This window comes from Theropithecus gelada, chromosome 8 (assembly GCF_003255815.1).
Source record: "Theropithecus gelada isolate Dixy chromosome 8, Tgel_1.0, whole genome shotgun sequence".
NCBI classification, from domain to species: domain Eukaryota; kingdom Metazoa; phylum Chordata; class Mammalia; order Primates; family Cercopithecidae; genus Theropithecus; species Theropithecus gelada.
Genome location: NC_037676.1, coordinates 11789795 through 11809558, shown reverse-complemented (window position 1 = coordinate 11809558; position 19764 = coordinate 11789795). Strand labels below are relative to the sequence as shown.

At 37.1% G+C, this 19764-nt stretch overlaps 1 protein-coding gene across 3 annotated transcripts in view; it reads left to right on the top strand.

Annotated features, from left to right (window-relative positions):
• DLC1 (DLC1 Rho GTPase activating protein) overlaps positions 1-19764 on the top strand; it is a 523910-nt gene that overhangs the window by 287750 nt on the left and 216396 nt on the right. For all 3 annotated transcript variants that reach the window (XM_025393619.1, XM_025393613.1, XM_025393612.1), the window contains exon 5: positions 15896-15929. Coding sequence is in view for 2 of the 3 variants with exons in the window: in XM_025393613.1 (XP_025249398.1) it covers positions 15896-15929 (34 nt within the window). In the remaining variant the exon portion in view is untranslated. The remainder of the gene's footprint in view (positions 1-15895; positions 15930-19764) is intronic.

The window sequence follows — 19764 nt, the reverse complement described above, 5'->3', positions numbered from 1 at the left end:
AACTGTTTAGGTATCTGTTTTTGTTTGTTTTATTTATTTATTTATTTTTTTTTTAGACTGAGTCTCGCTCTGTCGCTAGGCTGGAGTGCAATGGTATGATCTCGGTTCACTGCAACTTCTGCCTCCTGGGTTCAAGTGATTCTCCTGCCTCAACCTCCTAAGTAGTTGAGACTATAGGCACCCACCACCATGCCTGGCTAATTTTTGCATTTTTAGTAGAGACAGGGTTTCACCATGTTAGCCAGGATGGTCTCAATCTCCTGACCTCGTGATCTGCCCGCCAGATACTCTCAAAGTGCTGGAATTACAGTCATGAGCCATTGCGCCTGTCCAGTATCTCATTTTTGAATCACTTAATACTTTCCAGTTTTTTATAGACTACTTCCCTGTTTAGCACATAGGTTAGTAAACGTGAGTATTTTTTAAAAGTTCTTTCCTGGTACTAGATTTTGTATTTTAAGTAATTGGGATCTGCTTAGTCCATTTGTGTCACTATAAAGAATACCTGAGAGTGAGCAATTTATACAGAAAATTGATTTGGCTCATGGTTCTGTGGGCTGTACAGCTGCATCTGGTAAGGGCCTCAGGCTCTTCCACTCGTGGCAGAAGGGAAGGGGAGCTGGTGTGTGCAGAGATCACATGGCTAGAGAGGAAGCAAAAGACAGCTGGGGAGAAAGGTTCCAGGCTCTTTTCAAAAAATTGATTAATTTATTTGTAGAGATGGTGTCTCTCTATGTTACTCAGGCTGGTCTAGAACTCTTCACCTCAAGCAATCCTCCTGCTTTGGACTCCTGAAGTGCTGGAATTACAGGCATGAGTCACCATGACCAGTCTAAGTTCTTTTTAACAACCAGTTCTCATGGGAACTAATAGAACCAGACCTCACCCCACATACCCTCAAGGAGAGCCTTCATCTATTCATGAGAGATCACCCCATGACCAAAACACCTCCCATTAGACCCCATCTCCAACATCGGGGATCAGATTTCCACATGAGATTTGGAGGGGACAACATCCAAACCACGGTAGGAGTATAGCAGTTGTGTGGCTTTGGGGCCCTGCTCTATTATAATCCTTGAAAAAGAAAAAAAGACATCGTTTGCATGTTTTTATTTTTAAATGTGCTACAAATACTTTCTTTTGTTCATTTCAAAAGATAGATAATTAGATGAAGTTGCACCCAGTACAAAGGTTAGAGTTATGCAAAGAAGATCTGAACTTCTCTTAATGAAGAGTTAATAGGCATGTTTTTAACCCATTTCATAGACAGCAGAAATCATAAGACCAAATATCCCAAATGGATATTAGCAAGAAATGTAAGATAACAAAGCAGCATTTTATTCTAATGTTCATATTTGAAACTAGAATTCATTTGACATAGTGCCAATAACTTTTAATAACTTAAAATCCAAACCAGCCTTTTGTCAGCCCTAATAATAAGGTTATAAAATTAAATAATGGGCCAGGTGCGGTGGCTCACGCCTGTAATCCCAGCACTTTGGGAGGCCAAGGTGGGTAGATCATGAGGTCAGGAGTTCGAGACCAGCCTGGCCAGCATGGTGAAACCCCATTTCTATTAAAAATGCAAAAAATTAGCTGGGCGTGGTGGCATGCACCTGTAATCCCAGCTACTTGGGAGGCTGAGGCAGGAGAATTGCTTGGACCTGGGAGGCAGCGGTGGCAGTGAACCGAGATCACACCAGGGACAGAGTGAGACTTCATCTCAAAAAAAAAAAAAATAAATAAGAATTAAACAATGGTTGGAGAAGGATACTGAAAGAAATTGGTGTATTAATCTGCTCTTGCATTGCTATAAAGAACTACCCGATACTGGGTAATTTATAAAGAAAATAGGTTTAACTGGCTCACAGTTCCACACACTGTACAGGAAGCATGGCTGGGGAGGTCTTAAGAAACTTACAATCATGTCGGAAGGCAAAGGGGAAACAGGCATATCCTACATGGCTGGAGCTGGAGGAAGAGGGTGAGGGGAAAGGTGCTACACACTTTTAAACAACCAGATTTTGTAAGAACTCACTCACTATGGGGAGAATAGCAAGGGGGAAATCCACCCCCATGATCCAGTCACCCCCAGCAGGCCCTTCCTCCAACACTGGGGATTACAATTCGAGATGAAATTTGGGTGGGGACACACATCCAAACCATATCACTTGGGTGGGAAGAAACAGATGATAATGGAAAAGTTGTGGAGAGAATGATGTTTGCGAGCGTTCTTTGCCAGTGGAGGGCGGGGTGGGGAAGGGAGGCGAAAATGGAATCTTAATTGTAATGCAAAACTTCTCTTTAAGACCAGGTGTCTTTTACATGCTTACAATATGCTACTTTCACTTTTTTGAGTGTTTTTTATTTTGTTGATGTGCTTCTAATCAGAAACAGTTTTATAAACTACACAGCTACTAAACCAATTACATTTGAGCCTGATGAAAGGTATCCCCATTATAGGTATAAATAGACCCGTTAGCATCACTGCTGATTGACGAAGAATTCCAGGTCTGCAAAATCCAGCTCTATTTTAAGTGCTCCTTGTCAGCACCCAGCTTTGGAGTTAACCTCACTCAATTGTGTTTCTTTGCAGGAGAGAGATTACACGAGGCTAAACCACAGAGCATTCAATCTGTCTCGTGAAAGTATATAAACACTTTCTAGTGCGGTCATAAAAACTATGATTTCTCCCTTTACTCTGTTAAGTGCACGCTTAGCTAGCAAAGGTATTCAGAAAGAAGAGAGGGAAGGTTCAGCTGGCCGAGGACTGACATGTAGAAAGGGAAAATGTGTCCATGGCTTACCTTTGTGTTAATGTTTCCTGCTCCCTTAAGATTAATCAATAGGCATCTCAAGGATCATCAGTGTTCAATTACTTCTTTAAGCCCATGTTCCAACTAGGTGTTTTGTTTGTTTGTTACTAGTAATTAAAACCATACCAATATCTTTAGTTTCTAACTTCCTTTTTTCCTACTGTTATCTATGGTAAAGGATATGTGCAGTAAAGCAAAAATGTGACTCCTAAAGAGGCTGTGTAGAAGAGAAGGGAAGAATATGAACTTAACTAAGTTAAAACCCTCGGTTCAAATCTTGACATGGACACTTACTAATGGTGAGATCTGGGTCAATTATGTGACCTTGTCTGTATTTGACTTGATTTCCTCATATATAGAATGATATAGTAACAATAACTACCCTTTGGTAGTTATTAAGATTATATTAGTTGGCTAAGCACAATGGCTCATGCCACCAATCCCAGAACTTTGGGAGGCCAAGGCAAGAGGATCACTTGAGGCCAGCAGTTTCAGACCAGCCTGGAAAACATAGCAAGACCCCTTCTCTGAAAAAATAAATAGATATATATATATTTTAATTAGCTGAGTGTAGTGGTGCATGCGTGTATTCCTAGCTACTCAGGAGGCTGAGGCAAGAGGATCACTTGAGTTCAGGAGGTTGAGGCTACAGTGAGCTATGATCACACCACTGCACTCCAACCTGGGTGACACAAAAAGACCCTGTCTCTAAAAATAAATAAACTTAATTTAATTTAAAAAGATTATTAATAAGTTAGTAAGTGCCAAGTACTTAGAAAACTGCCTGGCAGAGTTACGGTGCAGAGTTACGGTGCAGAGTTAAGTGCGGAGTTACGGTGACCGCTAAGTAAGTGTTGCCTATTCCCCCATGTCACAGAAGCAACTTACCATCACTTTTCCTAGTTATTCACAAAATGCTGGCCACTTTGAGGACTATAACTGGACTCTTGACTACAATTTATTTCTCTGACTTTGCTTTCTCAATCCTCTTTCCACTCTCCTCAACTTCTGCCTGCCCTTGTAAATGCAATCCTCTTAAATCTCCTAATTCGAACTTCTCCCTTTCCTTCTATACTTTCTCCCTATGTATCACCTCCCAGAGCCTTTAATTCGGGCCCTCCCTACCCCTCATTCCCCTCACCACACAGCAGTCACAGCCCAATACAGATGCGATCTTTATGCCTCAGTGATATTGGTCAAAAAATTACCGACCACAGCCATTTCATCTCTATCTTTTCTCCTAGAATTTGGATTTATTTCCTTCTCTCTTCATCTCCTATCTTTTACCCAGCTTTTGATAAATAATTATTGAAAATGTGTTTTGTAAAACGTTTAGTTAGCAATCTTATCTAACTTCTAAAATTATATGTAAATTTCAGTTAACCAGGCTATGTCTATAAAGTCTATGCTTTTATCTTGAATGTTCAAATTATTTAATGGGTTTTCTAGAGAAAATTAGTATTGAAGCAATTCAGTCTAGACATTAGTGTTTTCATACTTGCTAGTTAATTTTCCTCCCATCTATGTTTATAAACAAAAATGTGGCTTATTGCTCATGTTATTACTTAACCTTCGTTATACTTGATGATTTGAATCTTTTCAGCATTAGTCTAAATTGAAAATATGTCAGTGCTACAAACTACATCTCACAGAAAGCTCAGAATTCATTGACCCATTTTGAAATATAGTTTTCTGGAACTAAGGTAGATTTTAATGGTACATAAATGATGTAAGACTTTTTTCACTTATTACAGTCTATGCCTCACATAACTCTCCACATAGGAAGAGAGTGGGGAGAGAGGAAATTTCAATGCTCATTCATAGAAGAAAAGAAAAGGAATAGATTCAATTAAGAATCCAATAGAAAATACAAGGAACACTTAACACAAGATTATTTGAGAAGGGATTAGTTACACAGGGACTATTCGCAAAGTTGTACGGTAGGAGAAACACAAAGCATACTATAGTCACCAGGGGGTTAGTAGCAGCTGAGCTGATCACCCCAAGGCCCAAAAGACCAGAGAAGGAAGCAAGTAACAAAACCCAGAGTGGAAAAAGTCTGCAAAGTCAGCTGCCGTAAGAAAACCAATGACCTCAGGTGAAAAGTCACAACCAATTCCAAGCAATCATACCAGGTAGGATCCAAGGGAGTAGATAATCCAACCTCACTGTCTTCCCCTTCTGTCTCCTTCTATGGCTTGCTATGGGCCCAGTCTACCTGGAAGCCAAGAGGAATAAGGACCCTGTTGATGGAATCCATATAAAGCATTCTCATATAAATTATCATCCAGACTGGGACACTTTTGAGGGTTGAGAAAGTTGTCAAAATTAATTACCATTATTGCAAAAAAAAAAAAAAAAAAGAAAAGAAAAGAAATATGCTACTCAACAATTATCTAACTACATAATTGGAGCTTTATACAATACAATAAATAACAAAACCATGATACCAAGAACTCACTGAAGACTGTATATACCAGGACAAAAGTGCTGCACCTCTGTTTATCCTGCATATCTCACATCCACCTAACCCACATTGCCCTTCTACCTTGTCAGACTCTGTGGGTCCTACAGGCTGCAGCAGGCACCAGACCACACTGACTGGTAGACCAAGTAGCTGGTAGGGAGGCATCGTTGGACACTTCCATCACCAGCAGAAATCAGAAAGAGTTAGCTGTCCCTAACCAGTGTGTCTGAGTACACTTTGTTAAGCCAGTAGGCAACCTACATGCTGTTCTTGAAAGGGAGGTGTTGGTTAGATTACATCTGAAAGGGGTCAGGGAAGGAGAAGCTGTTTATCACTTAATAGTCTTTCAGATTTAACCCCATATTAAAGTGAGAACTTTGTTCTCTGCACATGCATCTCACACAATACTAGACAAGACTCTAGAAGCTGGAAACACAAACCCACCCTGAATAATTTTAATGTAACTACTAATAACTTTATGTCATCAAAAATGAACATTTTGAGACAAATGTTAAACTGATCAAGAGATCTGTTAAACCAAGATTATCCCAGGCAAACCTGAGCATATGACTCCCTGTCTCCATCCAGGTCACCCTTCCTGCACAGAGGATGGGATAGAAAGGAAATCTGGGTGAGGGGGCTGGGCAGCAAATGGAAATTAACAAACAAAATACGGGGACTTAGGTCATCAACGGGGTAGAAGAAATTGAGTTGGGCTCCTGTGATTTAAGGAGCGAGGTCACAGAATAGTTACCATGTTATCAAGTGCAGGCAATTGAAAGGCTCCAACATCAGGTTCACCTCTAACTTAACCTGTCTTTCTGATACCATAGAGCAGACTCCTCTTACATTTTATAGATAGATTCAGACCTGTACCTCAGAGGTGCCAACAAGGACATCTCTTCTGCCCAAGCATTCGCCCTCAAAGAGCAGAATGTTTATAGAGATCTCAATGTTAACACAATTTACCACTTTGAAAGCACCAAATGTTTGGCTGTTATTTGATTATCGTCCTGATTCCAGGAACCTCTCGTGAAATTTTTGATCAATTTCTTTTTATTATTAACATGCACGTATGTATGTATGTATGTACGTAGAGACAGGGTCTTACCATCTTGTTCATGCTGGTCTCGAACGCCTGGGCTCAAGGGATCCTTCTGCCTCAGCCTCCCAAAGTGCTGGGATTCCAGGCATGAGCTACTGCACCAGGCCATTCATCAGATTCTGTTAGTCTTCTGTGTCATAAACTTCTTCCTTAGTTCCCAATCACTTACAGTAGATTCTGCACACTCTCAGGCCTGAAGTGATGACCTTCATTAGAGCTGCAGAACATTAGAATACCTTTACTTTCAGCCAAAATAAAACCTATATTTTACTGATCCTGGTATCATGATGCACATTCTAGGTTAGACCACGCATAAGATATATCAAATTTGTGGGTGGTTACCACTACAATGAATATCTCCCCGTAATAAAAATGTTTCTGGGCTCCAGCCAAGAGCCCACTTTATGAAGTCATATTTGATAAGAATAAATTCCAATTCAGTGAACAAGATTACGGTTCGTCATAAAGAGATTTATGTATATCATTTAAGTAGTTTTAATCTGTATTCTTTTTGTGGTTCTGATTTAATGGTTTATGTTTCGAGTTTCTACCAGAAGCCTGGATCTACTAAAAGTTTTTAAGTTGGATGTTATGAAATGGTGGGAATATCAGCAAATGTTTGGTAATACAGATGAACATGCAGGCATTGAATTATTAAAATGAAATTAAGCTTATATTTGAATATAATTGGTAATAATTAACCAGACCAAGATGGCTATGAGTAAATGCTTTATTTCTCAGCTTTATAAGACACTAAGTGAAAATACACAAAACAAATAGATTGACAACACATGTTATTTTGTTTATAAGCTAGATATTATATGCTATTCTGTTAAACTGTAAACCAATATGTCACCTCTGTTTTTATCCAAGTCTACTGACCAATATTATATGTATATTTATAATATATGTATATTATATGTATATTATATATACATATATGTGTAATATATGTTATAAATACATGTATAATACACATATATGTGTAATATATATATTATAAATATACATATATAGATATATGTATATTATATATGTATATTATATGTATAATTATATGAATACATTTCAATAATTTATGAATAGTGAATGGAATTCATTTTCATTTGGGGAAATTTCAGTAAGTGATAAATCCTGTGAAGAGTTCTGATTAAATGCGAGTGGTGGTCCCAGGGATCTCCTACAATTCAGAAGTCACCCAAAGTTCACATGAGTGCAGAATATAAACGTTCCACATTTTCTGGTACAGGGATCATTTCCACTTATGCCCTCAGGTCTGCTGCTCCAGGACTTACAGAACTGGGAGCCTGCTCCTCTGTATGGAGACCCAAGTAGAAATATCATCACTGGCTTACCTAAAAGCACAAAGAATAGTAATAGCTAGTTTGTGGTGACAAACCTCAAATTAAAGGTGAGGGAGAAGGATTATATCCTCCACACTGAGCTTTATAAAACTTAAGGAAAATAGTTGAAAAAAAAGAAAATGTTTTTCAAAATCTCACAGAAAATAATTTAAAATTATTCAAAATAAATAAAAGAGAAATAAACATGTGGAAACAAGTTAAGCGGACTGGAGAAAGAGGAGGACTCAGAGACAGACAACCTATACTTGCTTTGCATTATTTCCAAATAAATATTCACAGTAGTTGCTTTTTAATCTCATATTAACAAATACAACAGTAGGAATATAGTTCACAATCATGGAGCTGTGTGACAATCCCTTCCCATGCAGCAATTTCATTTAACCCTCACAAATAGCCCCAGGATGTAGATACCATATCTACCCCTATCTCACTGAGCTCAGAGAGTTCTAGAAAACTGCCAAAAATCATCACGCAAATAAGTGGCAGTAAGAAACCTCGTACGTGTTCATATTCACCTCTAATGTTTTGTTTCAGTCCTCAGTGTGGATTCACAATTAGATTACTTCTTTTCACGCATGTCTTCAATTTCTTTTCTGCAATTACTGCACTTAGCAAAAGACCGTGTAGGTAGTGAGTACTTAGAATGAGTCTTTATGATTAACTAGACCTAGGCACACGAGGATGAGGATCTCAGAGCACATTGCTACAGACTGAGCATTCTAGGAAGAAGAAAGAGAATCACTAAAGCATTTTAAGGAAAACAGTGCTGTGAGTAAAAATCTTCAGCAGGGACGTTGCCTTAGTAATGCCCAGGAAATCCTGTGAGAAGGAGCATTTCGCACCAGCAAAAAGCTACGATTCAGACTTCACGGACAAAATGAATCATTATGAGGAGTGTAACATCGAAGGCAAGATAAATTGCTGGTTGATATCGTCCAACAAAAAGAAAGATAAACAGCTATTTTGAGTCAATTGCTCTCTGAATAAGTTAATTATCTTGAGTATCATCTTCACTGGAAATAAGCCTACATGTCTACATTACTCCTTAATTGTGAACTTTCATAGATCAGACTTAAAAAACAAAACTATCATGAATAGTCAGTATTTCTAAGTGGCTACCACAGGCAAATCAACATACAGAACAATCAAATAATTATTTTGAAGAGTTTGCAAATTTAAGAAGATATATGTAATATAGACAGAATGAATACATTAATATGCAATACTTAAATATATTCATTAATTTTAATAGGCATTTTTTCTGTTAGCAATGTTCAATTGGAATAAACTTTAATGGTAACATAGAGAAAGACATGATTTCTTAAATTCTGAAAAGAATTTAGAGGATGAAAATATATCTGAAGGATATGTCATGAATAAATCATCAATTGTAAATTTCTTAGAGATACAGAGTATTATCATTAAAAAATTCAATAAAGACAGAGAAGAGTTAAGTTAATGTGGCCCAGTCATGGGGCCCTTTCTGTTTATCTAGCTTGCTAAAGAAATTATTTAAAAAAAAAAAAAACTTAGAATAATGATTAGTATTTATTTTAGACCACATTTCCAAATAAAAGTGGCCTCAACCAGAGCTTTGTCAGCCGTAAATTCAACATTTAGCTATCGGAAGACAGCATGGAGTAACATATTCTGCAGGATTTGTTGAAGAGAGAGTCACCGGCTTTAAATACAGTAAATGCCAGTGTTTTGAAAAGGAAAAGAAAAAATTTTCAAGGTCACAATCCCAACTTTCATTCTTATTTAGTGGAGGGTCATGTCATCTCTGCTCAAGATAACCAACAGACATACCTGTGAGCGGCACCAAAATATCCCTTAAGAACCAACTTTGCCTTTGTTCAAATGTTTAAACAACTATTTTAAGCTGAGACCCTAAATTTCTACACCATATAATATAAATAAAGCTGTAATTTCAGTCTACAAAACTGAAAGACAGTTGTTAAAGTCAGTGATTTCAGTGGGGGACTAAATCTCAATATGGCTGACAGCTTCTATTAAGTAAGATGTGTCCTTTTTTCTTTTCTTTTTTTTTTTTTTTTAGAAAAAGAAGGATGCACAGCATGAATGACATTTCTCAGATAATTGTGCATGCATTTATTAATATTTCACTTTGGTTATAGATATTTGTGCCTTGAAGGCAATGCTTATACCAGCACATCATCTCTCCTTTCTGAAACTGAATTTCCATGGTCTTCTATGATCTCATTAAGAAACTAAGTTAATTTGGAATCATGAACACTAGGAAGGATGAAGCCATGATGACCTCTGGCTTCATCGGTCTTATGAATAATGGTATAGTAGATAGGGTTATAAAGACACATGCCAGTCTAGTTTCCATCTGGACACAAAAAGCCGTATAGTACTAGGCAAGTCACTTAACCTATCTGGGTCTCAACATCCTCATAGGCAAAATGAGAGAGAAAGAGCTAAATCAGTGTTTTGCGAAATATAGTACATACAGTACTAATGGTATATCAGCTGATACTGGGGTAAATATTCTGAAATTTTATAATTATGTATCCTAGTATGTATTATGAGTAATATAACCCACAAATCAAACCCATAAATTTTGCATTTCTATTATTTAGAACAAGTAAAAAATAGAAAATGTATCTAAATTTGATTTTATTAAATTATTAAGTCAATAATTTATAGATGATACATGTATATAGTAAAAATTCTGAAGGCGGTATTTGAAGAACTGAAGATTGGGAAACATGAATGATCTGTAAATCCCTCTCCATCAAGAAGAGACTATATTTTTAATGAAAGAATGATGACTGTCAAAGCTAGAGAATCACTTTGTAAACCAAAATAGATGATATCAGATTGCCAATCAGACACAGCTTTTCAATAAACTTCTTTGTTCAAATGAAAGCAGACTGAAATCATTGACTGGCTAACAATATTGCAGACTGGAGTGATTTCAAAAGAGTCTTTAAATGAAGAAGAGACGAAAACAAACCCATTTTCCCATGTACCTTCTTTTCTTTCATGCTGTCTTTCATGTCTTCCCAAAAAATGTGAATCCCAAAACACTTCCTGTTGCCCATGTGCCCACAATGGGCTCTTGTGCCCTCATCTGAGACAGGGGCTGTTCCATCACTGAAGGATATTTTCTTGCAATTTCTAAGGACAGAATTACTTATTTTGGAATTTCTCTGCAATTTTTTTTTGTGGAACATATTTTTGTGGGAACAAAAGTGAATGTTTTAAAGGAAAAGGAGTAAATTACTCTGTTACTGATTTTTCTATGAATTAAGCCACTTTTTAAAAGGCAAATGAAGAAAATTTCTATAGAGATAAACAGAGCACTCCAAACACTTCTGTGCGAACATCTTGAATATTCGAAATCATGTAAAAGAAAGCTCTGACTATAAAAAGAGAAAGCACAAAATAGCTAGTGCTCTGTTTGTGTACTGCAGGACAAAAAATAAATTTGCTTCACGGAACATAGGAGAATTTACATACTATCACAGCTGCCAATTGTTTGAAGAGGTTGGCCTATAAGGTCCTTCTTAATGATAGTATTCTATGTTCCTGATTCTAAAGAACTAGGAGGAAAACATTTCATTCAAGTGAGGAAAATGTCATAAAAAATAACATATTAAAGAAAATGAATAGAAATATTTCATTTCATTTCTAAAATAGAAAAACATATTCCTAAAATCAGAGAAAATAGGAAAAAAAGCATATTCCTAAAATCATCAGGAAGAAATTGGTTCAATTAGAATGTTTCCATTGATGAGATATGCAGATTGTCAATTGTCATGGATTCAGATAGGATGCCTATTACTTATGATGCTATTTATGTTAGCAGCTTCCATGTGGTTGGTGTGAGTTCCTAAAAGGTATCCATCTGAGGTTCTCCTGGAAGTGCAGAAAGCCATCTCAGCAGCAGACCCAAAGAATCAATATATGTTTAGAACATTTCCACGTGGCATGTCAAAATCAGCATTTCCCCAACCATCTTTCACATCCAAAAACACAAACAGACATGCACACAGTCTAAGCTCCCACATACAGCTTTAAAAGATCTCATTAGAAGAAACCAAATTGTTTCCTTCTCTTTTACTAAAAAAGCTTTTTTAAATGGCTTTTTACAAATTCGATCGTATTAATACAACACCTTACCTGGCCAGCTTCAATGGAAATCTTTACATGTGGAGAACTATTAAACGGTCTCAGTATAGGGGGCCGGGGTGGTTGGGAGCCATAGAAAAGGTGCTATCTTATTATTTAAATATCTTAGACAAGAAAAGCAAAAGACTATGGATGATTCTTCTCCCCTTTCATTTGGAAGTTATTTGTAGACTTTCCTTTGTTCCATTGAGAAATAAGAGAAAAAAAAATATGAAGTTACAGCGAACCCATATGGCCAGCAGGAAAATCCTGTTTAATTGCTTTATTGCAAGAAACATTAAATCACTTCCTGAGGATGCAGTTCAAATGAAACATATGGCAACTATTAGCAAAAGCCCCTAATGAATTCAAAAATATGCCTTTTATGGGAGCTTTCTCATAAGCATCAATCATACATGTTATTTAAATTGTATATACAAATAGGCATTCAGTGTTTTAGTTCCACCAATGTTGATGAACACCTACTCTGTACCCTATTATATAGTCAGCTTGTGTGAAATTTTATTTCTGAGCCCAGAACTAGATATGACATGATGGGACCTCAGGACATGGACCCAAATCTATCCAGGTCTCTTCTCAGAAACCAAGGACGAGAAGAATCCGCCAATCAATGCCTCCTGCCCAAGGGTTTCATGTCCAAGAAAACCATTCCATTTCTACTTGGATAGTACTAATGATCTATATTCTTCACACTCTTTTTAATGCCAAACCAGTGATGTGGCTAATCATTCGCATTCAGCATCCATTCTTTGCCTTTTTGGTAACTTCTTTAATTAGATTATGAATTCCACAAAGAAGACAACTTTCCTAAGTTTTTGTATCTAGGATAATGTGAGGCATGTAATTAAGAATTAACAATCAGCTTTAACTAACTGTAGAGCAAGGGTCAACATTTTTTAATTGTTCCTAATGCTGTTCATCTCTGGAAAATTTCAGAAATTTAAGAATTTAGTACATTTATTCATAAACAACTTTCTAGAGAGACAATTCTCCCTCAAATTCAAAGATACACCATTGGAGGACTATCCACCTGTTATCACTATCTGGTTTTACTCTTAAAAAGAAGTTATAAAATTCTGGGAATACTACACTTTGACTATCCTTTCTCTACATTGTAATATGGTCTTTGAAGTTATGTAATGGAAGTGAGCTTTGGTAGCTTAAAAATCATGCAGAGTGTGGTGAGATTCTAAAGTAATTGACACTGGCTACATGAAATATGGACATTGGCCATAAGGAGGCTAAAATATATTTTTGCTTGATACCCCAACTCACTGATTATCATTTTTATTAAATATTTACTTACACATGCTTGGTTATATACTTTTGAAATCAAATAAAATATAGAAAAAATACTTGTTTTTGTCACTGGTCAACTTGTGATTTGGGGCAAAGCATTCAACTTGACTTAAATGTGTTTGCCATGAGAAGAGAGGGCTTCTTTAGACAATGTCTAAATGTCCCATACAAAATATTCCTGTACGGGTATTTTGTGTTCTAAGTAAATGTCTTATCATAAGACCAATCCAAACTTTTTTCCTCCTTCATTTCAAAATAAGTCTGTTTAGTGTGGCTCAGAGGCCAGCATGCCCGTGTTGTGCCTTGCTTCCATTACTGACAGTATGACCTCACAAAAGTTACTTTACATTCCAGGACTTTACAGGGTATTCTAAAGATGCAGTGAATTTCTGCAGGTAAAAGCTTAAAACTGGACCATACACATACTAAGCACCCAGTAAGCACTAGCTATTTTTATCCTGAGGAACTTTCTCCAGGAACATTCTTGAATTACCTGTCACCAACTTTTCCAGTCTGGTTGATAAAAGAAGGGTTTCTGTTTTATTTTTCTGTTCGTTTGCTTTTCACAAAAGAGAGAATGTATTTTCAAACCCCTGATCAGGGGTAAATTTAGGGGCTAGACTTAACATTTAATACATAGTTTGGATTTAATTCTAATTTTAAATACGTTGTAAGAGACACATGGAAAGTAAACAAACATTACCAAAACTGTAGGATCACTTGTAAAAGGAGGAAATTGCTTTCCTCTAGTATTGAATCAGAGAAGTTCTTGAAGAAGAAGAAAAGTCAGATGACTTTTTAATAAATGAAAGAATGCCCAGGAAATGCTGGCAGCCTAAACGTAGATTGAGATTGAATCAAAATATGCTTTCAGTATAAAATAATATTGCCAAAGCAACCCCCGTATCTCTCCTTTTTTTTTTTTTTTTGACAGTCTCACATGGAGTGCAATGGTGTACGGTCTCGGCTCACTGCAACCTCTGCAGTGAGTTCAAGAGATTCTCCTGCCTCAGCCTACTGAGTAGCTGGGATTACAGGCACCTGCCATTATGCCTGGCTAATTTTTGTATTTTTAGTAGAGGCGGGGTTTCACCATGTTAGTCAGGCTGGTTTTGAACTCCTGACCTCAGGTGATCCACCTGCCTTGGCCTCCCAAATTGCTGGGATTACAGGCGTGAGCCACCACGCCCAGCCTCTACTTTTTATCCATAAGGAAATCTTTACCTTAGTTGAATAATTGCATCAATCACCAAATCCCCTAAATCCCAAAGGTGAAGATCTCAGCAGTAATCAATATTTCACAAGGATATAGACGTCGTGATATTTGCTATTTCTAGAAATGAAGATTGATGCTATTTTCTTGGGCTGATCCACAACAGAGGTGTACTTGGGTCTCTCTCTCTCTCTCTCTCTCTCTCTCTCACACACACACACACAAATACTCATTTGAGTGTGCTTTTCTTACGTCAACTCTGAGGATGTTGTCCCTGAAGAAATGAAGAAATATCACCTTTGGATCTATCTTGTGGTCAGTGGTTATGGGGTAGAAGGCATCAAATCCCAGTGGGTCAGTTAATACATCCTCAACTATATTTTATACATGAGTAACTGAGATGAATGAGAACCAGAAAGTCAACGTGCTTCATTTGTTTAGGGGTATCCACAAACAGTAGAACTAGACAGTTAAGCTTTAAGTTCTTGGAAAGATCTCATTCTGAGCCCTATGTTTTTAAATAATGATAGTGATAAATGCTGGGGATTGAGCTTCTAAATCTTTCACATCAGTCAACTAACCCACTGGACCAAGGCCCATTTTAATAGATAGTAAGAGTGGCTTTTCCCTGAAGATCTGCTATGCTTTATAGAGGCTGCTTCCTTTAGTTCTTTCAGCAATCCTGTGAAGTAGATGTGATGATCTAGATGTGATTAATAAAGAAGAAACCTGAGCCTTGAGAGGTAAGATAGCTCACTTTAGTGCACAGAGAAAATAAGCAACAGGGAAGAGATTTGAAATGCCCAGAAACTAACCAATTTGCTTCTGTCTCCTAAAAATAGGACCAGAAAATTTAACTACAAAAGTTCTACCCCAATTCAAAGTGTTTTTAGATTCATTTATTGCCAATGTTGTTGTTTGTTTGTTTGTTTGTTTGAGATGGGGTCTGACTCTGTTGCCCAGGCTGGAGCCTGTAGCAGGATCACAGCTCACTGCAGCTTTGATCTCCCTAGGCTCAGGTGATTCTCCTACCTCAGCCTTCCAAGTACCAGGGACTGTAGGTGCATGCCACCATACCCAGCCAATTTGTGTATTTTTTGTAGAGATGGGGTTTCACCATGTTGTCCTGGCTGGTCTCAAACTCCTGGGCTCAACGATCTGCCTGCCTCTTCCTCCCAAAGTTCTGGATTACAGGTGTGAGCCACGACGCCCAGCCCTTTGCCAGTGTTAAAGATAATATGAATATACATTCGTTTGAGTCTGTCTTCAGAGAAGAGAATAATTAGAAGATGATTTACAGTTATCAAAGACAGATCTAGTGATTTTACCGATAGTTCCAAAATGCTAATTTTTCTATTGGCAGGCTCTATTTCATTTTTGCTTCATTAATTATACTTCATTTTATTTCTAATGATGCTTTTTGATGTTTCTTCCTAATAATACCACAATTTTTGTGTCTTTTTTTTTCAGGCTATTCCAGGTATTTCAGAGAAGGAAAAGGCTGGTAAGTTGACATTTTGGTTGTGTTTTCTCACCAATCTATTTTAGAATAAATTTCACCTTAAAATAGGCATTTTATTAAATATATAAAATGTATACATCTCATGAATATCTGGGAAAATGTTGTTTAAAATCTGTAAAAGAAATTTGTTTTGCTCAATATATAAGAAAAATATATGTGGTTTTCTGACATAACGACATTGTGTTACAATAAGATATGTGTTTCTTGGGGTCTTCTTTGTAACTGCCACCACAATTGTTTTCTTAAGTAAAAGAATTAGATGTTGATCAACGTCCTGGGGAATGAATTTGGAAATTAGTTGTTAATAATTACCAAGATTTATTTTTAATCTTCATTACTTAGTAGCCACAGAAAAAGATGTAATTGATGCTTAAAGCTGATGCTCTACTATCAAAATTACAGTGATGAAGCAATGTGAATAATTGTATTGAAGAAAAAATTAGAGTGTTTTTCTAATTATAATTATTTAACAGTATTATGGGAAATGGACAAGGACTGATGAGAAATGAAAATATGAAAAATTAGACTTGGATTGGTAGATCTATGTGCTTTTAAAAAATCATGCTGTCTTATGTGTTCTGTGTAATAAAAACAAAAACAGATTAAAGGTATATTGTCTAACTTGAAGTGCATCACTCAGTTTGTAGACATTTGTGATTTTTAAGAGCTATATTAAAAGTTTATAGTCTCATGTTAGAGAAAATATTAAAATTTCAAGTGCCTTTACACTAAAGCATTAGAGTTGGTCTGGCGGGGGTGTTTGCCGTCTATGTCAGTGATCTTATTTTTGCTGCTAGGTAGTTTTTACACAGAATTTTCCTAGCTTGTGTCCTTCTGTGAGCTAAACTTTTGTCTCATGTTTAGGCTGTATCTCATTTCTTCACTTCGATAATGTTGAAAAGTATCTCTTCAGAATAGAGGGAAAATATTGAACTGGCATCACATGTCAGCTCAAGAGAAAAATCACGCAACATAACAATGTCCTAATACCATAAGGATTAATATCAGGTTGATGCAAAAGTAATTGTGGTTTTGGCCATTGAAAATAATTGCGGCTTTGGCCATTACTTTGAATGGCCAAACCGCAATTATTTTTTCACCAATATATTTACCACATATTGAATGGATTTAAAGTGTTAAATCTCCAATATCTTAAATAGCTGTCCCCATGATTCGCTGCAATTTAAACAAAGTGTATAACAGAACAAAGTTGTCATCCTATTCCACAATGTCAGCAAGATTTCTCACACCCCAAGAAGAAAATAAGAATGTGAGTTGTTGGCTGGTCTGCGGGGGAAAGAAGGAATGGAAATGCCATGGCTGGAGGAGAGAGGAGGGCAGAGAGTTCTCTTTCTCCTCTTCCAGTTAAATGGCTTCAGTTTGACAGGGAGAAGCTCTTCATTCTGTCAAGCTTCTCAAATATTTTGAAAATATTTTTATTTTTATTTTTATTAGCACTATTATTATTATTATTATTTGAGATGGAGTCTCACTCTGTTGCCCCAGGCTGGAGCACAGTGGTGTGATCTTGGCTGACTGCAACCTCCACTTCCCAGTTTCAAGTCATTCTCCTGTCTCAGCCTCCTGAGTAGTCGGGATTACATGCCTGCGCCATCAGGCCCGGCTAACTTTCGTTATTTTTAGTAGAGATGGGGTTTCGCCATGTTGACCAGGCTGGTCTCAAACTCCTGAGCTCTCTGGTGATCTGCCCGCCTCGGCCTCCCAAAATGCTGAGATTAGAGACATGAGCCACCGCATCAGGCCTGAAAATATTTTTAAAACAAAGAACTAGAGAACATAAATATAATGTAACCACTACTTTTTATCATAATCCTGGAAATTTTCCGCCTTAAGAACAACATTTTTTTTAATGAAATTAATTGTCCCTCCTTACATAATCTTTTTGAGTCATTTCTATATGGCTGAGGCACACATAAAAGAATCAAGAGATTAAATTTTCAGAGGTTCTATAAGATAACATATATGACCTCTACAGGCCCCAGGCACCTGGATGCCCCATCTCAGACACTTAGCAACTCAGGATGGACTGATTTGAGCAAAACCTGACTTCTGCTCTTTATGAAAATATTAGAATGACTGGAATTTACTCCAGAATGAATTTTTATTTAGATTTCTGGAGGATATGCTGATATATTTAGGAGAAAATGTAATTTTGTTTGATCATTTAAGTATAAGAAAGAAAGGATCTTTTTTCAAGGCACTCAATTTACCTGTCAAGACAAATGCTCATGTTTGAATATTTTATGAATCATAGTAAAAAATATGACAACTCAAAAGAGAATGTGATTTATTTCAAAAGTTTTAAGTACCATAACAGTCTAAGCAATATAATTCTATTTCTAAACTTTATTATTTGAAACATTAAAAATATTTTGAGTGTACTATATACAAATATAAATCTTGCTTCTTTCATGTCTTTATGAATCTCTGTTTGTAAGCTTCCACTAGACAGAGGAATGGCCATGAAGGCAGGAGACCCACTCAATCTTCTCGGGGTTAATTGAACTCTTAAATAGGATTAAGCTTCATACCCACCCCTAAGGCCTGTCTTTTTTTTTTTTTTTTTTGTATCTTTCTAAATGAATGTAGCCTATTGTTCTTTATTAAGAAAGTCTATTTTTAATCTGTGTGACCTCTCATCCGAGCTAACTGGAACCAACTCTACTAGGCTTTGTGAAGTTCTAAATTAAATCATTTGGGCACATTCCATTAATCATCCTTGAATTGCAGTTGTGTGATTGCTCTGTGTGTGCTGTAAGTAACTGTCTTCTATTCTGATCCATGTTTCTATGATAATACAGCTCAGTGGGATCATTTCTGCTGTTTGTCTCCTGCCCTGTGATGACAAAAATCTTCAAAGGGAGGCAAGTTTGAAACATCCTTTTATGGATTCAGTCATTTCACAAATACTTACTGAACAGCAACATGTTCTAGGCATTCTATTAGGTTCTATTGAGAAAGCAGTTATGAATAAGGACGGTCTCTGCCCCATAGGAACTCAAACTCTAGTTGGAGGATATCCTATCAGGCCGGCATCCCTCCTTCTCCTCTTCTCAATTGAGAATTTCTTAATCCTGCTTATTCAAAAAGCTTCCCAAGCAAGGAATCAAATCAAAATATTGTCTTCAGGAAACTCTGGGTGAGAATGTGCCTTCTCAGGATCTCAGACAGAATCCAACCAACTTTTTTTTTAAATAATCAGAACTAATCACACAAATCCAATACATATCATTTTCATATAACTTCGATCGTGTCGCTAGAGTTTGTATGCTTCAACCTTTTTTGGCACCAGGAACCAGTTTCGCAGAAAACAATTTTTCCACGGAGTGCAGTGGGGGATGGTTTCAGGATGAAATTCTTCCACCTCAGACCTCAGATCATCATAAGGAGTGCACAGCCTAGATCCCTCACATGTGCAGTTCACAACAGGGTTCATGCTTCTATGAGAATCTAATGCTGCTGCTGATCTCACAGAAGGCAGAGCTCAGACCGTAATGTTCGCTTGCCCACCGTCCATCTCCTGCTGTGTAGCCCGGTTCCTAACAGATCACAGACCGGTACTGGTCCAGGGCCTGGAGGTTGGGGACGCCTGCTCTAAAGAGTGTATCAGTCCCGTTGGAATATCCTCCAGCACATCTGCTTCCTATCTGTATGGCCTTGAGCAAGTCACTTAACTTCCTCATCTCCCTCATTTCCAGAACACAAATCAAGAATCTGCCATGTTGTTGATGTAAGGCAACAAGGCTTGGTACAAACTAAGTCCTAAAAAATGGTAGCTGTTTTTCATGATAATTAG